The following is a 19,555-nucleotide window of genomic DNA, read 5'->3' on the forward strand; positions in this document are numbered from 1 at the left end:
ACCAGGATGTTCACCATTACCGTAATACAAGCTTGGTACGTAAAAATATTTTCCAATTTACTGACTCAATAAACTAGACTAAATATGAATGGTTAAGAAAATTCGCGAGCTTGTTAGAAGTGACACAACACTGAATAGTACTCATCAGTTCAAAGTTAATGATCGATGTTCTTTGAGATCACCTCCACTAAGTCCTTTCTTGCACAAATTAAGAAAGCTACATGTCAAATCATAAGATGCCCCGGTGAAAATAAACATCAAATTGATACACTAATATCGAACACATTCTCTGATCTGACTCTCTCCAGATTCTTTGCTGTCAACAGTTTAATTAGTTGTGGAGTTTTTACTCATTCGGAGATTTGTTTGAGGAGGAAAGTTATCATCCAAAAGGTCTTAAGACGAAATCGCAGAGTTGCACACGACAGTCGCAGAATAAGGGAAAAATAAAGAGCAAAGATCAGGCAATCGAAGATTCTCCACTCCTAACAAATGTGTATTACTGTAGATTCTGAAAATCGACGATGTTCCTAAAATAGGAAAATACTATTTCAAAATCGATTTATACATTTTAATTCTATAACTTCCGCGATTTGATTGTAAATTCTCTCCTCTAGCTGCCATACATTTCATTGAAAATGAGTTGCAAGAATTTGGTGTTGGATCAAGATAACAAGTTCTACCTGACAAGTTTAAGTATTCTCATTATCAGTTTGCTGGATAATGTATGGATATTATAAGGAGAAGTTACATGTTAATCACTTCTGGGAGTTGAAAGGTTAAAGACTTGGGTTCAAACGACAAGAGCGGATTGTGTTTGCCTTGTTAAGGAAATTCTATCTTTGTAAGAAGTTATGTCTTGAAGGTATGTTGATGCCGGAAATGGAAATTGTTTACTACTGAGTCATATTTTTCGGATCTAGAGGAAATTTCCCTTACTCGATTTGCTAAGGTGTTTCTGACCTGTGAAATTCTTAGAAATCGAAATTTTGTTAAGATAACACTACACGCAACGTGTACAATTTCAACGGTTCTACGACTGAAGCTATCTCGCTATTTGACATTAAGTATTTGCTAAATCATTTACTGCAAACTACGACTGTCATAAGTATTAAGTCAGAGAATTTCTTTGTGAAAATAGAAACTGTAGTGAACTGCTTTAACAGTTAAAATTAAATGTTCTGCTTTTCAAAAAACATGAACCTTATTGCCGTATATCTAATTTTTCTTGAAGCGTTATTTCTACTTTTTGATGTCCGTGAAACGTGCGGAGGACCCCCATTTACCCCCCACCCCCAACCCCCCTCTTGTACCGAGCTTTCCGAGGATACGGAGACTAGGTATAACTTGAGGCTGGAGACCGTTCTAAGTGGCTAAAAGAGTATTTTCTTCGGTTCTCGTTCAAATTTCAAATTTCAAACCAGCAACGTTGTTTCCCCATCAAAAACTGCAAAAGATTGAAGAGAACTGCCCCGGCTCCGTTCGTATCATTTTTCATTTATCATATTTATAGAATTGGACATATTTTGTCTGGGTCTTAAATTTCATGACGTGATACGTGCGCTTCGCTATTCTTCGTTTGCACGTGACGTCACACCTAATTATGCGATCTCTGAAAACCGGAAGTCGGCCATTGCTGGTGGACCAGTGCCGGATGCAAACAAAGCGAAGCAAGGACTTTTCGTCGCAGTTGTTGAGTTTTTGTTGTTGTTTTATTCGGCCATGGGCTATATTTGTGCTCTCAAAGACTGCAGGAACAAAAGTAACAAAAAGAGAGGGGATTCTTGTATACAATATTTTCGCTTCCCCGCAATAAGAAAGAATGGAGGAGATAAACTACGCAAGCTTTGTGAAGATCGTCGAGGACAGTGGTTGGCAAACATTCGGAGAAAGGATTTAGATGACAAGAAGGCTGAAAATACGCGTGTTTGTAGCGAGCATTTTGTTAACGGTGAGTAAAAAAATAAGGAATAGATTCATGGTTTAGGAAAATGCACGCGATACGATTTACGCAAAGATTTTTACGTACCTCAAGTGGATCGCACGTGTTATCATTGCATTTTAGGTTCGCCTTCTAGTGTTTGGGATACCACAGATCCTGACTGGGCACCAACTCTTAAATTAGGCCATGGTGATATATGCAATTCTTCAATAGCAGTTGAACGCAATGCTCGCGCAAAAAGCAGAAAAAGACGTAGACAAGAAATAGCTGATATGGAGGCTGAAATTGCTGAAACAGTTGTTGAAAGTGTCGAAAGCCCACAAGTAGAGACTGAACCAACAATAGTTCAAGAATTCAAAGTTTCTGAACCAACTACTAGTGAGTTAATTTCTATTATTTCTGCATTCTATGTTTGTGTTCCGATATATTTCCTACAAAAGCTTATCTTGTGGTGTTATTATTTTGAATGTTTTAATCTACAGTGCGTGATTCAAGTACTCTAAGAGACAACAATTGCCAGGCAGAACAAGCTACTACCAGAGACCAGGAATGCCAAACAGACATAGACCTTACCCAAATGGAAAATGAAAAAAACTACCTACAACACTTGATAGAAGAACTAGCCAATTTAAAGAGTCAACTCCTATCTGCTCCATTTTCAGAACAAACATTTAAGAACAATGATGAAAAAACCAAATTCTACACTGGCCTGCCAAACTACAAAACCCTGATGAGTGTATTTAATCTTACCTCTCATTGTATCAAGGGAAACTTTCAGAATGGTCTTGAATCATTTAGTGAGTTTAATCTAGTTCTCTTAAGGTTGAAACTTAATCTCACACTTCAAGACTTGGCTTACAGATTTGATATTCCAGTTGCAACCGCATCAAGAATATTTGATCCATGGATCCATGCACTAAGTATTAGATTGAAATTTCTTATATATTGGCCAGTGCGTGAAGAACTGCAAGCAACTATGCCTAGAGTATTTCAAAAAAATTTTGGCAAGAAAGTTTCTGTTATTATAGATTGTTTTTAGATATTTATAGAAAGGCCAAGTAGTCTAATAGCAAGGGCAATGACTTGGTCCAACTATAAGCATCACAATACCATAAAGTTTTTAATCGGCATAACCCCTCAGGGTACTATCTCCTTCATATCCAAAGCATGGGGAGGCAGAGTTTCAGACAAACACCTGACAGAGCACTCAAGAATACTACGAAAGCTTTTACCTGGTGATATTGTACCAGCTGACAGGGGCTTTGACATAGAAGATAGTGTTGGCTTTCATCAAGCCAAACTACACATTCTAGCCTTCACAAAAGGAAAAAAACAATTGTCTGCTGTCGAGGTTGAGGACACAAGAAAAATTGCAAATGCAAGCATACATGTTGAGCGGGTGATCAGTCTGGTCAGAAGGAAATACAACATTATGCAAGGGATACTACCTGTACAGTTGGTCACGTCACGAAAAGGAGATGACCTTGCACCAATAGACAAAATAGCTATTATTTGTTGTGCACTGACAAACTTGTCTGGGTCAATTGTTCCATTCCAATAGAAATTCTTTTTTAAATTGCTACTGAAACGAAATTTTCGTATCTGAAATATTTGCTCTAACCTGTAGTTTTGAATATGCTGATCATCATGAGATAATTTGCTTTGGCCAAAAAGAAGCGAAAGATATCTTTTTTAACCGTTCAAATCAAAAATTTTTACACAAAACCATGTCCGGGCCCTGGTACCGAGCGAAATGGATTGATGACGTCACTGGTTGTGTTCAGTCCGATAGCGTGGTTTATTTCACTCACTGTTTGTTTGTATTCGGGGGCGAAGGAGATAGCAGATATTGAAGTTTTGTCAAGTGAATCTTCTTCTGAACGAAGCGAAGCTGTCTCCAGTAGCGAAGAGGAAGATGGTGGCGTAAAATGGGGTTGACAGGCCTACACGACTCTCAAGCGTGTGTTTAGGGTAGCCTATTCAAAGTTTAGCCCTCACGAGTATGTCTTTGAGCGACCGCCCTCTTTTATAAGATACGAGAGGCGGATTTTTGTATAGTTCGCACAGTAGTGGTTGTGTTTCTATTAAATGCCAGTTTTTCATGAGAATTTGCTTTATGTGTGGCACTGAGTACGTACATCAGGGATTGCGTCTTTTTAGAATCGTTTGCCTTTGTAGATGTACAGCTATTTTTTTTACTGTCTCGATCGTTAAGTTGTCTGGATTGCTTTCAGCTTGCACCACGCGCGCTGATTCGATCGTACTACAGTTCTTAGTGTTCAGTGTTCCAGCCGTTTTGGCTCGTTTTCTTTTCTTTATTTCGGTATTAAAACGACCGATTTCACGTTCATAGAAGCACATGATCGCCTTTACTGTTTCTTGCTCCGCGTTGTTAAGGATTTGCTTTCTCTCATTTTTTAAATATCCTCGTCTGCTCTTATTTTGGCCCTCGCCCTATATTGTAGGGATTCTAGGCATGTTCTGCTAGGCATTTGGTACAGAGGGATTTGTTCGTTATCCTCAGACTTGCCGAGTAGATCATCTTCAGTGGCGGTGTCGTATGAGGCTTCCATGTTTTCTTCATTCTCTGAATGGCATTGCTTTGGCCCGGGGCGTTTAGTAGCCCATCTGCCGTTATAATGTCTTTCGAATTTTCTGTAGATGGTCAGGCAAGACCGCGGTTTCGATCCTAATCTTGTGGATCTCGTCAGTTGCCGATTAACAAAATAGACTGGTAGAGATTCGTTCTCGGTATCAGTCGGGAATTTTGCTTCCTATCCAGGCGAACCTCTCGCAGATAGCCAAGATGCCGATGTGGCCGCCGATGAATAAGACAAGGATGGCATTTTGCCCGAAATCCTCTTTTTCGGCCTCCCAAAATGCAAGCCACACTCCATGCTTTTACCCTTCTTTCACAGAAGTACACAACCAGTGACGTCACAGGGCTGTTTTGGCCGCGCCAAGATGGCCGCCAATTTTGATCTCAGCCGGTCAACTTCGAATGCTTAAAAATGTACTTTCCGGTATGCGTTGGCCCAAAAAAAAAACACGGCGTTTGCAAATAACGTTCAAACTCTATTGTATTGCAAAAATCTTGGATATGAAAACTACGTTTCAGTAGCACTTTAATGACAAGGGTATTTAAATATAAAATACATATGTAGTCATTATATCTGACATACACTTTGCTAACAAGAAAAGTGCAAATTTCTGTGTTAATTAGTGCCATTTTGTATAATTTTTGAACAAAGTGTTACAGTGATAAACTGAATGCACTGTACTGTCTAGAAGTTGAAAGTTTGACAAGGTAATATATATATAGTGACCAGTATAACATAACAATAATATTTACATGTTCAGTACTAATCCCATATTTGACAAGACTCTAAAATCTAAGAAATATACATTGTCATTTCAATTGAATGTCAAAAAAAGTTCTTTTAAGTCCTGGCTAATAATACTTTTTGTAAATAATTGTAAAAATAGAAACTGCTGCAAATTTTAGAATTTCAGAAATGCTAAAATGCCACAAATTGGGACAAAGTTGTTGATTGAATACCATAAGTGATTACTTTTATAGGGATTTATATTAAAAACTTCAAAGAAAAAAACATGATTATAACCTGTGTTTGGTACAAGAGGGGCACACCCACATCCCTTCAGGTACACTACCAAGTCCCACACACTCCATATGAAACCACTTAACTCTGCAGTTCCTGGCACAGGCAGTCAATGTGCTTTCACGATTGTCCTCCTGGCATGTGCACCATGGCCCATGCTCTTCACTGTCTGATGGTAAATCACAGCCAGATGTTGGTTGACAGCCCCTTATAACCTCAGGTAGAATACATTTTTTGTAAAAAGAAATGGCCTTTGGTAAATTTACATTCCAGAAGTGTTCATCAGGCATTAATCTTTGAACAAATAGGTCACAGTCCAAACAACAAAATCGCAGTAGGCCATTTCAGTGACAAATAATTGACACTGCACCTGATAATAATATTGGTGCTTGTTGTCAAGTTCTAGTTCACTGTCGTTGAACCTTAAGCAGAAATCCTTGTCACTGTTGGCAGCCTCTTGAATAGCGGACTTTCTGTGTTTGTATGGACACTTTATTTCACAAAGGCCAATGCCACAGCATTCACACATAACTAGCCCATCAGGGGATGCTCCTAGAAATGGCAACCTTGGATTTAAATGCAGACCACAGTCAGCTACAGAAAGATTTAAATGGTCTCCAGCAATATTGAATATATAATCTTCTCTAGCTTTACTTTCATGATCAATACCCCATTTAGTAGCAGCACTGCTAAAGCGATGGGCTTCGGGATAACGAACCGTCTTAATTAAACTCTTTGATGGTTTTTCTGGATTACTGCGGCACGTTGACTTAAATTTTGAGGCTGTTATTCTAGCAGCTCTTTGCGTATACCACAATTTTGCTTCATTCTGGTTTCTTGTGGCACTTTCAACTGTCTCTGCTTCTTTGGCATTGACATGAAGAGCAGAAAATACTTCGTCAATCAATTCTGGCTCTTCTAAAGTTGCTGAAGAGCATCTGGACTTGACTTGGTCTGCTACTGATTCAGGCGGTCCAGCAACCTGCTCTTCGTGAAAAATAAAGATGAATTGTATGGGGGAATCAGTGAAAGGATGGCAGACTTTCCATAGTTAAATATTTCTTTGAAAAAGTTATCTCTCTCTGGTGCACTAAGCACTTCAATTTGAGGCCGCTCTTTTTCTGCTCTTTGCTTGGACCCCTCTGGCTCTTCAAGCTGTTTTCGTAACTTATTTGCCGAAGTTAAGTCCATGTCACTGACTGGCATGTACGGGATCTCTTTAAGATAACTCGGCATTATCCATTGGCTTTTTTCTCCAGTACATGTCACCGAATCCCTCATTCGATATCCAGCTTCAACTGCGAATAATAGGGCACCAATATGGGAACATGCTTCGCAAAGGCCGGCCATACAATCACAGTTTCATAGAATTACCTCACCACTCATGTCGGCGAGAAGCCATGTGCTCAATGGTGTTGTTCTGGTTCTTTGCGAGTGATTTACCCTTGCGGTAACAACAACTGAATTCGATTCAGCGACTTTCTTGGTGAATAAAGTATTGACCCATCCGGAAACAAAGAAATTATACGCGTCTAAAGCTTTGTACGCCTTCATGTCTTCTCCTGCTGCCCACGAGGTTTGGAGGACGAGATAGTTTACAATATCCGGATATTGGATGCTCGGAAAATATCGTAAATCATCACTACATTCACTATTATTTAAGAGATATGGGTCGAAACGACATAAATTAACTTTCTGACGATATCTAGCCTTCGCAAGTCTAGTCAAAGACAAGTATTTTTGAGATAAAGCTACACCATCGTTGGTACAAATGTTTGCGTCCACCATCTTGAATTGGTGCTATGGTCCACCAGCAATGGCGTCCCCTATTACGTAGTCGATTCTAGTCACGTGATTGCAAACGAAGAAATATGTGGTCTATTGACAAATTTGCAGGAATCGAAAGGACGAAAAATCTTTCAAAGACAGATCATTATATCATTAATGTAGTACTTGCAGAAAAGAGAACTAAAATCGTAGAATCGAAGAAATCTGTATTGCCGCCTGAAAATAGAAAAATATTTTTGTTTTCCCCTCTTGCAATCCACTTGGTTCAGATAACCGAGCGGCTTTATATAAGATTAAAAGGGAATTTCCCTCGCTTGGGCATACCTGACCTGTGACCATCACACCACGATTTCAAGAACAATAGACTGTCTATTTCATAAGCGCCTTAGAAACAGCAAGTCCATCTTAAACGTATTGTTCATTTTATGGGTGATTTTGGCGTCGTTATCTCGCATTCCGTCCTTAAATCATTGAGATAATCAGCCTGTGTACCTCTCGTCATGTTGTTTCCCGCTTTAGCCATTAAATTTTAATATAGGTGAGTTAAAGTTTCTCCATCTAACAACCTACTAAACAACACTTAACTTAACATCGAAGATCAGGAAATTCCAGTATTTTTTGCACTTGAAACCACACGTTACTCTAAATCACAAAATGCTTCGGTGAAAACAGACATCAAGTGGTATGCTAATCCCCTGATACATTCTCTGATCTGACTTTGTGCGAATTCTTTGTTGTGGGAGAATTTGACGAGCTTTCTGTACAATCAGAGACTAGGGTTAAGCTGAGTTCAAACTTATCAAGCAAAAGGTCTTCAAGCGAAATCAAACGTCGCAAACTTCAGTCGAAGAATAAAGGAAGAGTAAAAGAGAAAACCCTTGCAATCGACGACAGCTCACTTCATTTTTAGTGTCGCAGACAAGGATACTTCAACCATAGAGTCTAAGAAAATCAAATTAGCAGAATATGAGCCCAAAGTCGGCATATACTCACCGACTTAATCCAAAGGGCAAATGATACGAATTTATTTGTTTCTTAATAGTTCCTTTTCAAGCCTGATGAAAGTGCGGAGATCCGAAGGGAATTTTCCTTGCAAGGGTGAGTATATCTGACCATAACGCCACTTTTTTTTAAAAAGAACAATAGACTTTATTTCACAGGCATTTCCTCATATCATTTTAACTCCGCCTTGTATCTATAACACAACACTCAGTTTCGGGATGAATTTCGGGTCTTGATGTTGCATTTGGCTCATGAATCACTGGGGCAGTTAAGTTATCAGGACAGTCACGTTGCTCTATGCAACCGGTATTCGACGGAAATGACTGAGAATGTACATGTACAAACCTGCGGTAAATTAATCTTTACAGACAGTTTTCGTAAGGTTAACTTATAGATTGGAATCTTAAAGCGGACTTTGAGTCGTAATTTTATACACGTATTCAATTTCACCAAGTGAAGCAATAATCCTCGCAGTTGAGCTGTAGTTTAAACAATTGCAGAAGAGAAACCTGAAAAATTCAGCACAAGTATCTGGGAGGCCTGGGTTCGAGTCCCGTCGAAGCCTGAATTTTTTTCACGCTTCTTTTCTGCAATCGTTTACATTACAGCTTACCAGCGGAGATCATGACTCTACTAGATTTTTAATCCGCAGCTAGGTCAAATATAATCTATTTCGTATATGAGAACGATCCTTCGCAGTAAAGCACTATTTGAGCAATAGTGGAAAATCAGACCTGAAAAAAAAAATTTCAGGCCTGTACGGGATTCGAACCACTGACCTCTGCGATACTAGTGCAGCGCTCTACCAATTGAGCTAACAAGCCAACTGGGAGCAGGCCATCAAATTAATTCGATATAAACCCGTAGATGACAAATCAAACAACAACAAACATATGAAACATATGTGTGAACTGCGGTTATGAGACGTATATGAGAACGATCCTTCGCAGTAAAGCACTATTTGAGCAATAGTGGAAAATCAGACCTGAAAAAAATTTCATAGTGCTTTACTGCTAAGGATCGTTCTCATCTACGTCTCATAACCGCAGTTCACACATATGTTTCATATGTTTGTTGTTGTTTGATTTGTCATCTACGGGTTTATATCGAATTAATTTGATGGCCTGCTCCCAGTTGGCTTGTTAGCTCAATTGGTAGAGCGCTGCACTAGTATCGCAGAGGCCAGTGGTTCGAATCCCGTACAGGCCTGAAATTTTTTTCAGGTCTGATTTTCCACTATTGCTCAAATAGTGCTTTACTGCGAAGGATCGTTCTCATATACGTCTCATAACCGCAGTTCACACATATGTTTCATATGTTTGTTGTTATAATCTATTTCATTAAAAATTGTTGAGTGGAAGAGAAACGACTGTCAGCTGTCTGGATCACATTACTCCTTTAAACTTATTTACATTAAATTTCAAATGGGTCATTTCCGCGCGTCCCAATGACAACAGTGATCGACGTGAAAGATCAAGGAAGCTCAATCTCATGTCGGCTTCCGTCTAAGACATCGGTGCACGGAAGCACAGGCTTTCAAAAACTTGCCAACTTGATTTTTAAAACACAGTTTCATGATATTATTTATTAGACTTCTGATAAATCTTCTGTTTGTTCTTTCTTTTAGAGTCTTAATTTACTTAGTTGAATAATTCCTAGTTTTTATCTATCGACATGGCACATAATTTTTTACATTTACCTGATGGTTAATCTGTTATGGTTATTTTTCCTGCAATCCCTAATTTTTTTAGTTGTCAAGGACACCCATAACAGCCTCAGTTGGCAGGTTTACCCTGTTTAAATATAGTATTATTGCTATTATCATTATTATTATTATTATTATTATTATTATTATCAATTACTTTTAAGTGGAAAGATACCGTAAGTCATCAACTTTACATTATTTCTCAGTTCAAAGAACCTTATTATTCGAAATATATTTGAAATTTCTATAAAAAAGCATCTGCTAACAAAATTCTCTCACAACCATCAGGAATTAGCTCGGGATAACAAAATCTACTCTCGTTACCACTGACGCCTCTTCGGCCTTTCTCGAACGAGCAGCTTAATTATTTCAAATTTGTCTCCATTGTACTCAATGAGCTCTCCAGCGCCTTACGTCAAACGTTCAAATCCATGTGGGACAACATCTATGGACATCGTCCCGGATATCAACTCTGGGAGGACTCCACGTTGGTAAGAAATTTCTTTGTTGCTGAAGAAGGTGGTAAAACCAAAGTCCCCTACACACATCTCTTATGAAGAATGGGATTGCACAGCTCTGTTCCAGGCCACCATCTATGCAAGATCCTTTGCTACGCCAGATAGCAAAGGTCATTACAGGACACTTGGTGAGCTGTACGTGAGGCGTCATAAAGTACCTCATGGAAAGTTTCATGCATCTGTTGTGAGTCCAAGTGGAAATACAGCTGAAACCTTTGCTCTCGCTATCGATCAGCTTCGACTATTAAGAAACTCGCTTTGTCACTCAGACAGGTCGGAGATTGATAAACTAACCTTTGACCAATACGTGCAGCTCGCTAAAGAAGGATTTAAAGCTCTTGGTATCAACACAGATCCCATCGGTGCCATCGGTGGATTAACAGAATCTGATTTCCCCACCAAAGAGGTTCGTAGATTGGAGGAAAGTCTTCGGCAGGAGACCAGATCGTATATCGAGTGTCTCGAAGAAGTAAAATCAGGTGTGGACGAATTGATAGCACGGGGGAATGATCTAAAGGAAAAAGTTGACGACCTTGCTTTATTGAAGCAAAAATAGATGATCTGAAACAATACATAAATCAAGACTACACAGGTAAAAAGTTATTATTGTTGTGACTTTTAAAAGGGAAAAAGACTCAAAGATGCATTGCAGCAGAGTGATCTAAGCGCTCCTTCCGCGGGGATACACGAGAAGGACTTGGTGATTTTTCTCCTTACTTTAATAGTACCGATGAAATCCGGAGCTCAACTTCCTGCTTTCCCCAAAAAATGCCTAGAGAATGTCTTTACAATCCTTTCTGTATGTCCTGATTTACCTTCCTTCTTGAACAGGACTACCACCTTAAGCTACATGTTACTTTAATTATTTGTTCAAGACATAAACCGTACCTACTTTTTCTACCGAATTCGTGACTCCTCACATCGGATGCCATTAGAGGACACCTTAGAAAAAGCACACAAGCTTGTGGCATCCAGAAGGAACATGATGTCCAGATATTTGATGGTATCGCCTAATGTACCCTTTTTCGTGATCATTATTTCCGTTCGTTCTCCAAACTAGCACCATTATGATTGGCTCTTTTATGATTCAATCTGTTTGTTTCTTTCAAGATTCAAAGCCATTTCTTCCACCATCAAATCTTCCTTCCAAGATTCCACACTTCACTGGCCGTCAGAAAGAGTGTGAAGAGATTAGCAGCCACTTGACTTTCAAAGGTACCCGGATCGTGTCGACATGGGGGTCGCCTGGTTTTGGTAAAACTTCTGTAGCAACTACTGTCGGACATCAACTCCAATCTGGAGGACTATCTGTGCACTTCTTCTCCATGCGAGGACTCCTGTCAGAAGCTGAGCTGACTTCAAAGCTTTTGAGCTTCTTTGAAAGACGCTCCTCAAAAGATCAAATACCTCCGCGGATGTCCATTGACGATGAACTTTCTCTCTTTCTCAGCGAAATTTCAGATGAATTTGTGATGATTCTCGACAACGCTGATGACCTACTCGAAAGTGGAGCTCCGAATGGGAAAGAGAATTTTATAAGATTCCTTGAAGTCATCCTCGGTCAAGTCAAAAATGCATCATTTCTTATTACGACAAGGGAATCTCTCGAATTCATACATGTGCATTTGCAAGGCCATCACAGAGTAAGAATACGACCATTCGTCGAGTCCTTTTCTCAAAGTTTAATAGCTGGATTGCTCCCAAGTGCGACCATGAATGCCTGCTCGAGAATTGCGAAAATCTGTGGTAACGTACCTTTGGCCACGAAACTGTTGTGTTCCTCCATTTCTGAAGATAATGATCAACCGAGTCAATTTCTAAAGGACTTGGAGGACCCTACGGAAAGAGACGTTGTCGATTTATTAGACAAGCCAGACTATCCGAGCAATCTACGGTTGAAGTTCCTATTCGAAACCTCTTTTACGAGACTCTCTTTACTGGAAAAGGAGGCTCTTGTATCTCTTAGTGTTCTTTCACAAGACTTTAACCTCTCGGTTCCTGCAGCTGTTTTAGATGTCAAATCCAGTGTCGAGGCCAAGAAGGTCTTCCATACACTTCGAAGAAAATCCCTCCTTGACTCCAGCTGCAAACCTGACTCATTTTCGATGCATAAGTTGCTTCTGTCGTTTGAAAAAGAAAGAGGCAAAGACGAAATGAAAGAAACGATGCTCAACTCCAAAGCACGTTAGTCTGCATTTTACGTCTCTCTTTTCGAGAAGCTAAATGAACAGTTTTTGACTGGACATTCCATGCAAGCATTTATTGATTTCTTTGAACAGAAGCAGAATATTATTCAGAGTCTATTGGAAAGCTGTTCCGATCCTAAGATATGTGACGTTGCATTTTCTGTACTAATAAAAGCCGAGGTATTTCTAGATTCTCTTTTCTGGTGCGAAGGAGAAAACATTGACAAACTTTACGAACATGCAACTGAAGAGGCTCAAAAGTTTGGAAAAAGTACGTTCTATACTCGGTTACTGTTGTCTTTGGCATTTACGGAAATGACTTGGGGAAAATGTGGAAGAACAATGATGCTGCTCTCCGAAGCCGAAAGCCTTCCTTTGTCTGTCAATGATAAAGCAAAACTCTTGTGTTATAGAGGCATCTGTCAACTGGCCTCAGAGAAAATGAACGACGGAGTTCAGAACTTACAAGAGGGTCTTTCTTTGATGGGTAACAGCGATGACGAGCGAATTCTCAAAGTAACTGCATTACAGATTCTTGTAACCTACTTTCGTTTCAATAAAAAGAGAGAAAATGCATTAGAACTCTACATGGCAGCTTTACAAGAATGCAGAGCATTAGGACGCATAAGTCTTCTTGTTATTCCTCCATTGGAGAATAGAAAATTAAAAATTATTGTAGGAGAGAAGCCGGAACCAGATTCTACAAACACTGGACCACTGCGATTAGAACTCATTTGCGCTGTCAGTGAAGCCACAAAACAGTTTTCTGATGATGAAACAAAGGTTGCAATAAGCAACTCTGTGCTAAAAATATTAAAAGAAATAGCAAATCCAAGCATTCCACACTCAATTGGCTTATGGAACTTCCAAAGAAACGTCAATAATACATTAAGCAATGTGACGAATGATCCCAAAGCAGCAGTAGAATTATGCGACAAAAGGATCAGTTATCACAAAATGACCTTAAACCAAAGCGGGAAAGTAACCGCAGGGGATGACCCTAAACCCGACGACAATCTGGATTTAAACCTGCACCACCAAGGATTATTGAAAAACTATTTGGATCATGGCTGCGCTCTTTACAAGATGGGAAACTATTCTGGAGCCATTCAGTCTTATCAGTGTGCTCTTGACATCGCACTACGACTATTTGGAAAAGAACATTCAGACACAGCTCAGAGTTACTTTTCTCTCGGTCAAACACAACATGCCTTAGGCGACTTTTCGTCAGCACTTGAGTCAAAAGAGTGCGCTCTTAAAATCCGCTTGAAACTCTACGGGGAAGAACACCAAGACACAGCTGAAATCTACTCTACTGTAGGAGTTACACAACAGGCCCTAAACGACTTTTCGTCAGCACTTCAGTCTTTCCAGCGTGCCCTTGACATAAGAGTTAGACTCTTCGGGGAAGAAAACTCAAACACAGCTCAGAGTTACTTTTCTCTAGGGGTAACGCAACATGCCCTTGGCGACTTCCCGTCAGCACTTCCATCAAAACAGCGTTCTCTCCACATAAGAGTTAAACTCTTCGGGGAAGAACACATAAAAACAGCGGAGAGTTACTTTTCTCTCGGAGTGACACAACATGCCTTCGGCGACTTCTCGTCAGCACTTCAGTCAAAACAACGTTCTCTTCATATAAGACTTAAACTCTTCGGGGAAGAACACACAAAAACAGCTCAGAGCTACTTTTCTCTCGGAGAAACACAACATGCCCTAGGCAACTTCTCTTTGGCACTTCAGTCAAAACAGCGTTCTCTTCACATAAGAATGAAACTCTTCGGGGAAGAACACACAAAAACAGCTCAGAGCTACTTTTCTCTCGGAGAAACACAACGTGCCTTAGGCAACTTACCGTCAGCACTTCAGTCCTCTCAACGTGCTCTTAACATAAGAGTTAAAATTTTGGGGGATGAAGACCCAGGCACAGCCCAGAGTTACTTTTCTCTCGGAGTAATACAACTTCAGTTAGGCGACTTCTCGTCAGCCCTTAAGTCCTTTCAGCGTAACCTTGACATAAACTTAGATTAAACTCCCCGGGGAAGAACACTCAGACACAGCTGATTGTTGCTTTTCTCTCCGAGAAGCACAAAATTGGCTTAGGCCACTTACCGTCAGCACTTCAGTGAAAACAGCGTGCTCTCGAAATCCGATTCAATCTCTACGGGGTAGAACATCTGGACACAGGTGAGAGTTACTATTCTCTCGGAGTAGCACAACATGCCTTAGGCTACTTCTCGTTGTCACTACAGTCCTTTCATCGAAATCTTGACATCAGAGTTAAACTCCTCGGGGAAAGACACCCAGATTCATAACTGAGTGACTGTTCAGTCAAAATAGCACGACGGTTTCTTAGCGATTCTACTTCAGCTGTGCCGTGATCTACACGGCGTGCTCATGACATTCAGTATTTACTCACAGTAAAGCTGCAGAGAATATACTGAGGGATTCTATTAAAGGAATAAATGATTTAAATCAAATGATTGATGTTCATAAAAATTCAAGGTTTAAACGAGCCAGATAAAATAAAGATAAAATACTCTAATTAAAATTAAAGGTATCTTTGTTTAGGAAAAAAGGACATGATCAACCAGCTTTCATAATTTTGCTAAATGGCTTATGATAAATAAGATAGAATCACACACACTGAAAATTCTTGTTTGGTGTCAGTATTTTCTTCAACGCTGATTGCTTTAATTTTGGTTCGACGTCTTTTAACAAAACCACCATAGTTGCTTAGTTAAGAGCAAGTGGTGAACAAGAACCCAAAAAAAGGAGGGGGGGAGGGGAGGGAGAGGTGAGATACTGTGCTTATAGTAAACCCACTCCCTCTATGAGGAAAAGAAGCAGTACACTAAATGATCTAAATGAAACGACTAGCTTTATTGTTTGCAGAAATAAAATAAAGATTTTTAACTTCATGTCAATGTTTTATTGTACAAATTGTATTAAAAACGCTTCTTGTTTTAATCTGAGTTTACTTGAGATAGAGAAAAATTTCATTGACAAATTTTATAGTCACAGAAATATGAACAAAGACCATCTTCACGAAAACCCCTCTTTTTTTCAATTCAGAACTTTTACAAAATATACCCTAGGTTAAGGACATTAATTAGATGAGAATATTGTTTATATCTATATAAAGTTTGTTTTTTTTACAATCAAGTTCCGTTATCTGGGGAGAGGCACAGCAATACACAGACAAAATTCCTCTAGCTACAGAATATAGGTCTCAATATCACTGACCCCACCGCTCTTTGTGTTCGACACCATAGTCTTGTAAATGTTTGTATATCCAGCCCTTACACATGAAAACAAGATTTTATTCTCTCCTCCTGCTGCGCTGTTATCGTTATCACTCTGTTGTGCTTGTATTTCGAGAATCACTCCAAAAAAGTCTTTCAGCAGTAGTATTTGCTGTGTCAATAGCTTTTACAGCATTAAAAAGGTTTTTTAACTTTTAAATTTCACTCAAACAAAAAAAAATTTCAAAGAATTTGCCTTTCTTTCTACCGTGCGAGGCCAGTGCGCGTTAAGAACACAATAAACGCGCGCATGAAATAGCAAATCTCTTGGGCTCTGGCAGAAGTCACTTTTCGCTGTTTCACTAGCACGACTGGTTCTCAGGGTTCTGTCCTCCTTCATGCAGAGAGGAGCTTGGTGACGAGATTGTCACTATCGCCCAGTCGAGCGCGTGCTCAGAAGCTAAGATTTTTTTCCTGTATGAGTTAGAGCAGCAGATTGAACCAACGAGGAAGTTACAAGAGGAAAAAGACAAGTGATCTTTTATTGACACTCGAAGAAAACAATACGGAACTTGGAGGGGACCATAACTTATTTGTCTTGTGGATTAAATAGATGTACCGTCAGTTTTGGTAATTCAAAAGGGCAGTAAAAATGTATGATCTGTTTGGGACAGAATGCTATTTCACTGTAAGACTGCAAGCCCTTGTTATAATCGCATTCTAGTCACAGTATCAAACGTTTTTTGAGTGAACATTAGAGAGATTTAGCATCGCGTTTACGTGAAATGGCAAAAGTCGGCTTGCCCTTTGATGTTTCACGTAAAATAGCGTTACTTGCGTCATGATGGATTTGAACGCGTCCTTATAAGACTTACGAGGAAAAGTTTTGGTGCCCTTTTTCCGGTAAGTAACTTCTGCTCTGTAAGAAAAAAAGTGAAGAAAATTTTACGTTCACGGTAAACGCTAAACAGGTTGCTTTCACTAGAAACGGTTAAAGTCCCTATTAGCCCCTGGAGGTTTATATACATTTCCATTCTTTGCGTTATCAGGATTAATCTCCAAAATTTTTTTTGATTGATTAAATATTCCCCGAGATATGCCGCCTCAAAGTTCGTCCTCTGGCCACGCCCTTTTGATTTGGCCGGGCTAAGTTAATGCTGGTAACTAAAAGTCCCTCATGACGTCACAGCCAGACCGTCTTTCGATCGATGTGCATACACTCACTTGAATGTGCGTTTAGACGAATCTGGTGTATTTGAGCAACCAACGACCACGCAACGAGTCGGCATTTTCACATCATTTTACCGCAGTAGACATATGTTCTTATACAAGAAGTTAACATTAATTCTTGCTGTGACGTCACTGAATGTTGGAGAGGTAGTAGGTCCGAGACTCGGCTCAGTAATTCTCTCCCGGCCCAGTCAATAGGGCGTGGCCAAAGGGTAACTTTGAGGCGGCATATCTTGGGAAATATTTAATCAATCGCAACATTTTTGGGGGGGGGGGGAGATTAATCCTGATACCGCAAGGAATTTAAATATATATAAACCTCTGGGCGTGAATAGGGACTTTAAGCGCAACCGACAAACGTGAGAAAATGGCGGGGAAACGTGGTTACATGGTCACTCTTACCGTTCACGTTTCGCGTAAAAGCGGAGCTGAATTTCTCAATTATCATTTTGTGATTTACTGAGATCTCCCGTTTATATTGTGTCCACTCACTGAAAGGACAAGCTCCTGGTTGCGCCAGGCTGATCCAGGAATAATGCTGATCTGCTTTTCGAAAGCGAGCACGAGCCGAGCGCGGGTCGAGTAAGAAACGCGCGGGGGGTCTGGAGCGACAAAAAGTAGTTCGCACTCTTTCGTGCGATTCGTCCATCGCAATCACCTTCCGCTTCCTTCTGTTTGCTTGAAAGACGCAAAAAGCTAACTAGAAAACTAAAAGATACGCCTGTTCTGCATTTCAGAATAAAGAAAGTAAATTTAATTTGTCAGGATAATGTCGGAAAGTTCTGAAAAGCAATGTCCGGGGTGGTCATCTAGTTTCGAAACGGAAATTACCCAATACTGAGTGTATTGTTCAGATCAAAAGGGAAATTTCCCTTGCTACGGAGTGTTCGACGTGTAAACATCACGCTACATTTCTTGAGAACAAAGGACCTTTCAAAGTATAGGGATTTAGTGCGTCAAGGGTTTAAAAATTCCTTAAGGCACGAATAACAAGTCTGAACATTGCAGTCAGTCTCTGGATAAATTTCGAGTGGCAGTCTTGCATTTGGTTAATGCCTTGATGATCAGCCTGTGTGTCTGTGATCATGATATCTCCCGCTTCCACTTGAATTTCAAGGAAGGTAAGTAACAGTTTTTTCAACTATTAACGAAATAAAACATTAAAACAATCAATATCGATGAAGGTCTGACAAATTCAAAATTTTGTTAGATTTGACACAACACCCACTTTCTGATCTGTGCCGTCAGTAAGAAGATTTGACGTTTGGTATTTGCTGAGTGTATTTGCAGTCATCCTCGTGCGAAGAATGTGAACGTTTATTCCGCTTTTAGCAGAAATCCACATGCCATCTTTTATATCCTTCAGTTTCCTGTTACAATCAAATGCGCCATAATTTGTTTCTTGGTGCCTTCTTGTTCATGACATGCAAGCTCGTACTCCTATCCGGAATATCTTGCGAAAAGTTACAACAGAAGATATTAAGTCTTCAGGGACCAAAAGAGTTTTGAAATTTATAAACATGAAAATCAAAATACCGTGAAAATATCATTCCAGACGTGAAATTAATTCAAACTGTTTGCTGGCAAAGAAAACTCTGTATTTCTCACTGCATACCAATAACTTGGAGTTTAGGTTTAAAAAAGAAGGTTTTGATAGTAAAGGAAACCTATTGAACTGATTTTCTTAAGGAAGTTAGGTTCTGAGATGCACATCCATCCTATGGTCTTCGATTTCTCGGTTTCTGCATTTTGATGTGATAAAACATTTCACTCGAAAGGTGCTGGGAAATGGCATCCAAATAGAAAGCAGATTCAAAGTGTTCATCTTTATCAGTAGTACTTTGTTGAACGTAAGGATGAGTTTTCGCGATATCTTTATTTCATTAGAGATGTTTTGTGAACAATTTAGGAAGATAAAACAGAAAAGGTTGAGTCTATGAAGACTAACTAGTTTTGAAATTTCATAAACATGTCAATCAAAATATCGCAAAATTATTATTCTAGAGTTGAAATCAATTTGAACTGTTTGCTGGCAAAGAAAGCTCTTTCTTTTCATCGATAAACTGAAATTGAAAACTGGAAAATTAGAATTTCACGTTAAGCCAAGCTTATTGGAATGAACTTTTTCAATGAATTTAAGTTCTGAGATGCATATTCATGCTGTGGTGTCACAGTCTTTCTTTTCTTGATTTTTGCATTTTGATAAGATGCAACATGTAACGCTTGAATAGGAAAATAGTGCCTAAAGAGATGCAGGTACATGCCATCTATACAGTAAGTAGACTTAAAGAGTAATTCTCTTTAATGTACAGTTAGAAT

General features: G+C 39.4%; 1 protein-coding gene and 1 pseudogene across 1 annotated transcript; both read left to right on the plus strand.

Annotated features, from left to right (window-relative positions):
* Positions 1 to 1,576: 1,576 nt before the first annotated feature.
* Positions 1,577 to 3,503, plus strand: LOC111320615 (uncharacterized). Its single transcript, XM_088737683.1, has 4 exons — positions 1,577 to 1,951; positions 2,066 to 2,320; positions 2,425 to 2,927; positions 3,084 to 3,503. Exons 1-4 carry the CDS (start codon positions 1,723 to 1,725, stop codon positions 3,501 to 3,503), a joined length of 1,407 nt encoding a protein of 468 aa, XP_088593809.1. The 5' UTR covers positions 1,577 to 1,722.
* Positions 3,504 to 10,362: 6,859 nt separating this feature from the next.
* On the plus strand, positions 10,363 to 15,736 carry LOC148720846 (uncharacterized; annotated as a pseudogene).
* Positions 15,737 to 19,555: the final 3,819 nt, after the last annotated feature.

Source organism: Stylophora pistillata, chromosome 11 (assembly GCF_964205215.1).
Source record: "Stylophora pistillata chromosome 11, jaStyPist1.2, whole genome shotgun sequence".
NCBI lineage: Eukaryota > Metazoa > Cnidaria > Anthozoa > Scleractinia > Pocilloporidae > Stylophora > Stylophora pistillata.

Coding starts and splice junctions, on each gene's coding strand:
- LOC111320615 (XM_088737683.1), top strand. CDS start 1,723: ATGGGCTATATTTGTGCTCTCAAAGACTGCAGGAACAAAAGTAACAAA. Junction 1,952..2,065: donor TAGCGAGCATTTTGTTAACG/GTGAGTAAAAAA, acceptor ATTGCATTTTAG/GTTCGCCTTCTAGTGTTTGG. Junction 2,928..3,083: donor TGCAAGCAACTATGCCTAGA/GTATTTCAAAAA, acceptor ATAACCCCTCAG/GGTACTATCTCCTTCATATC.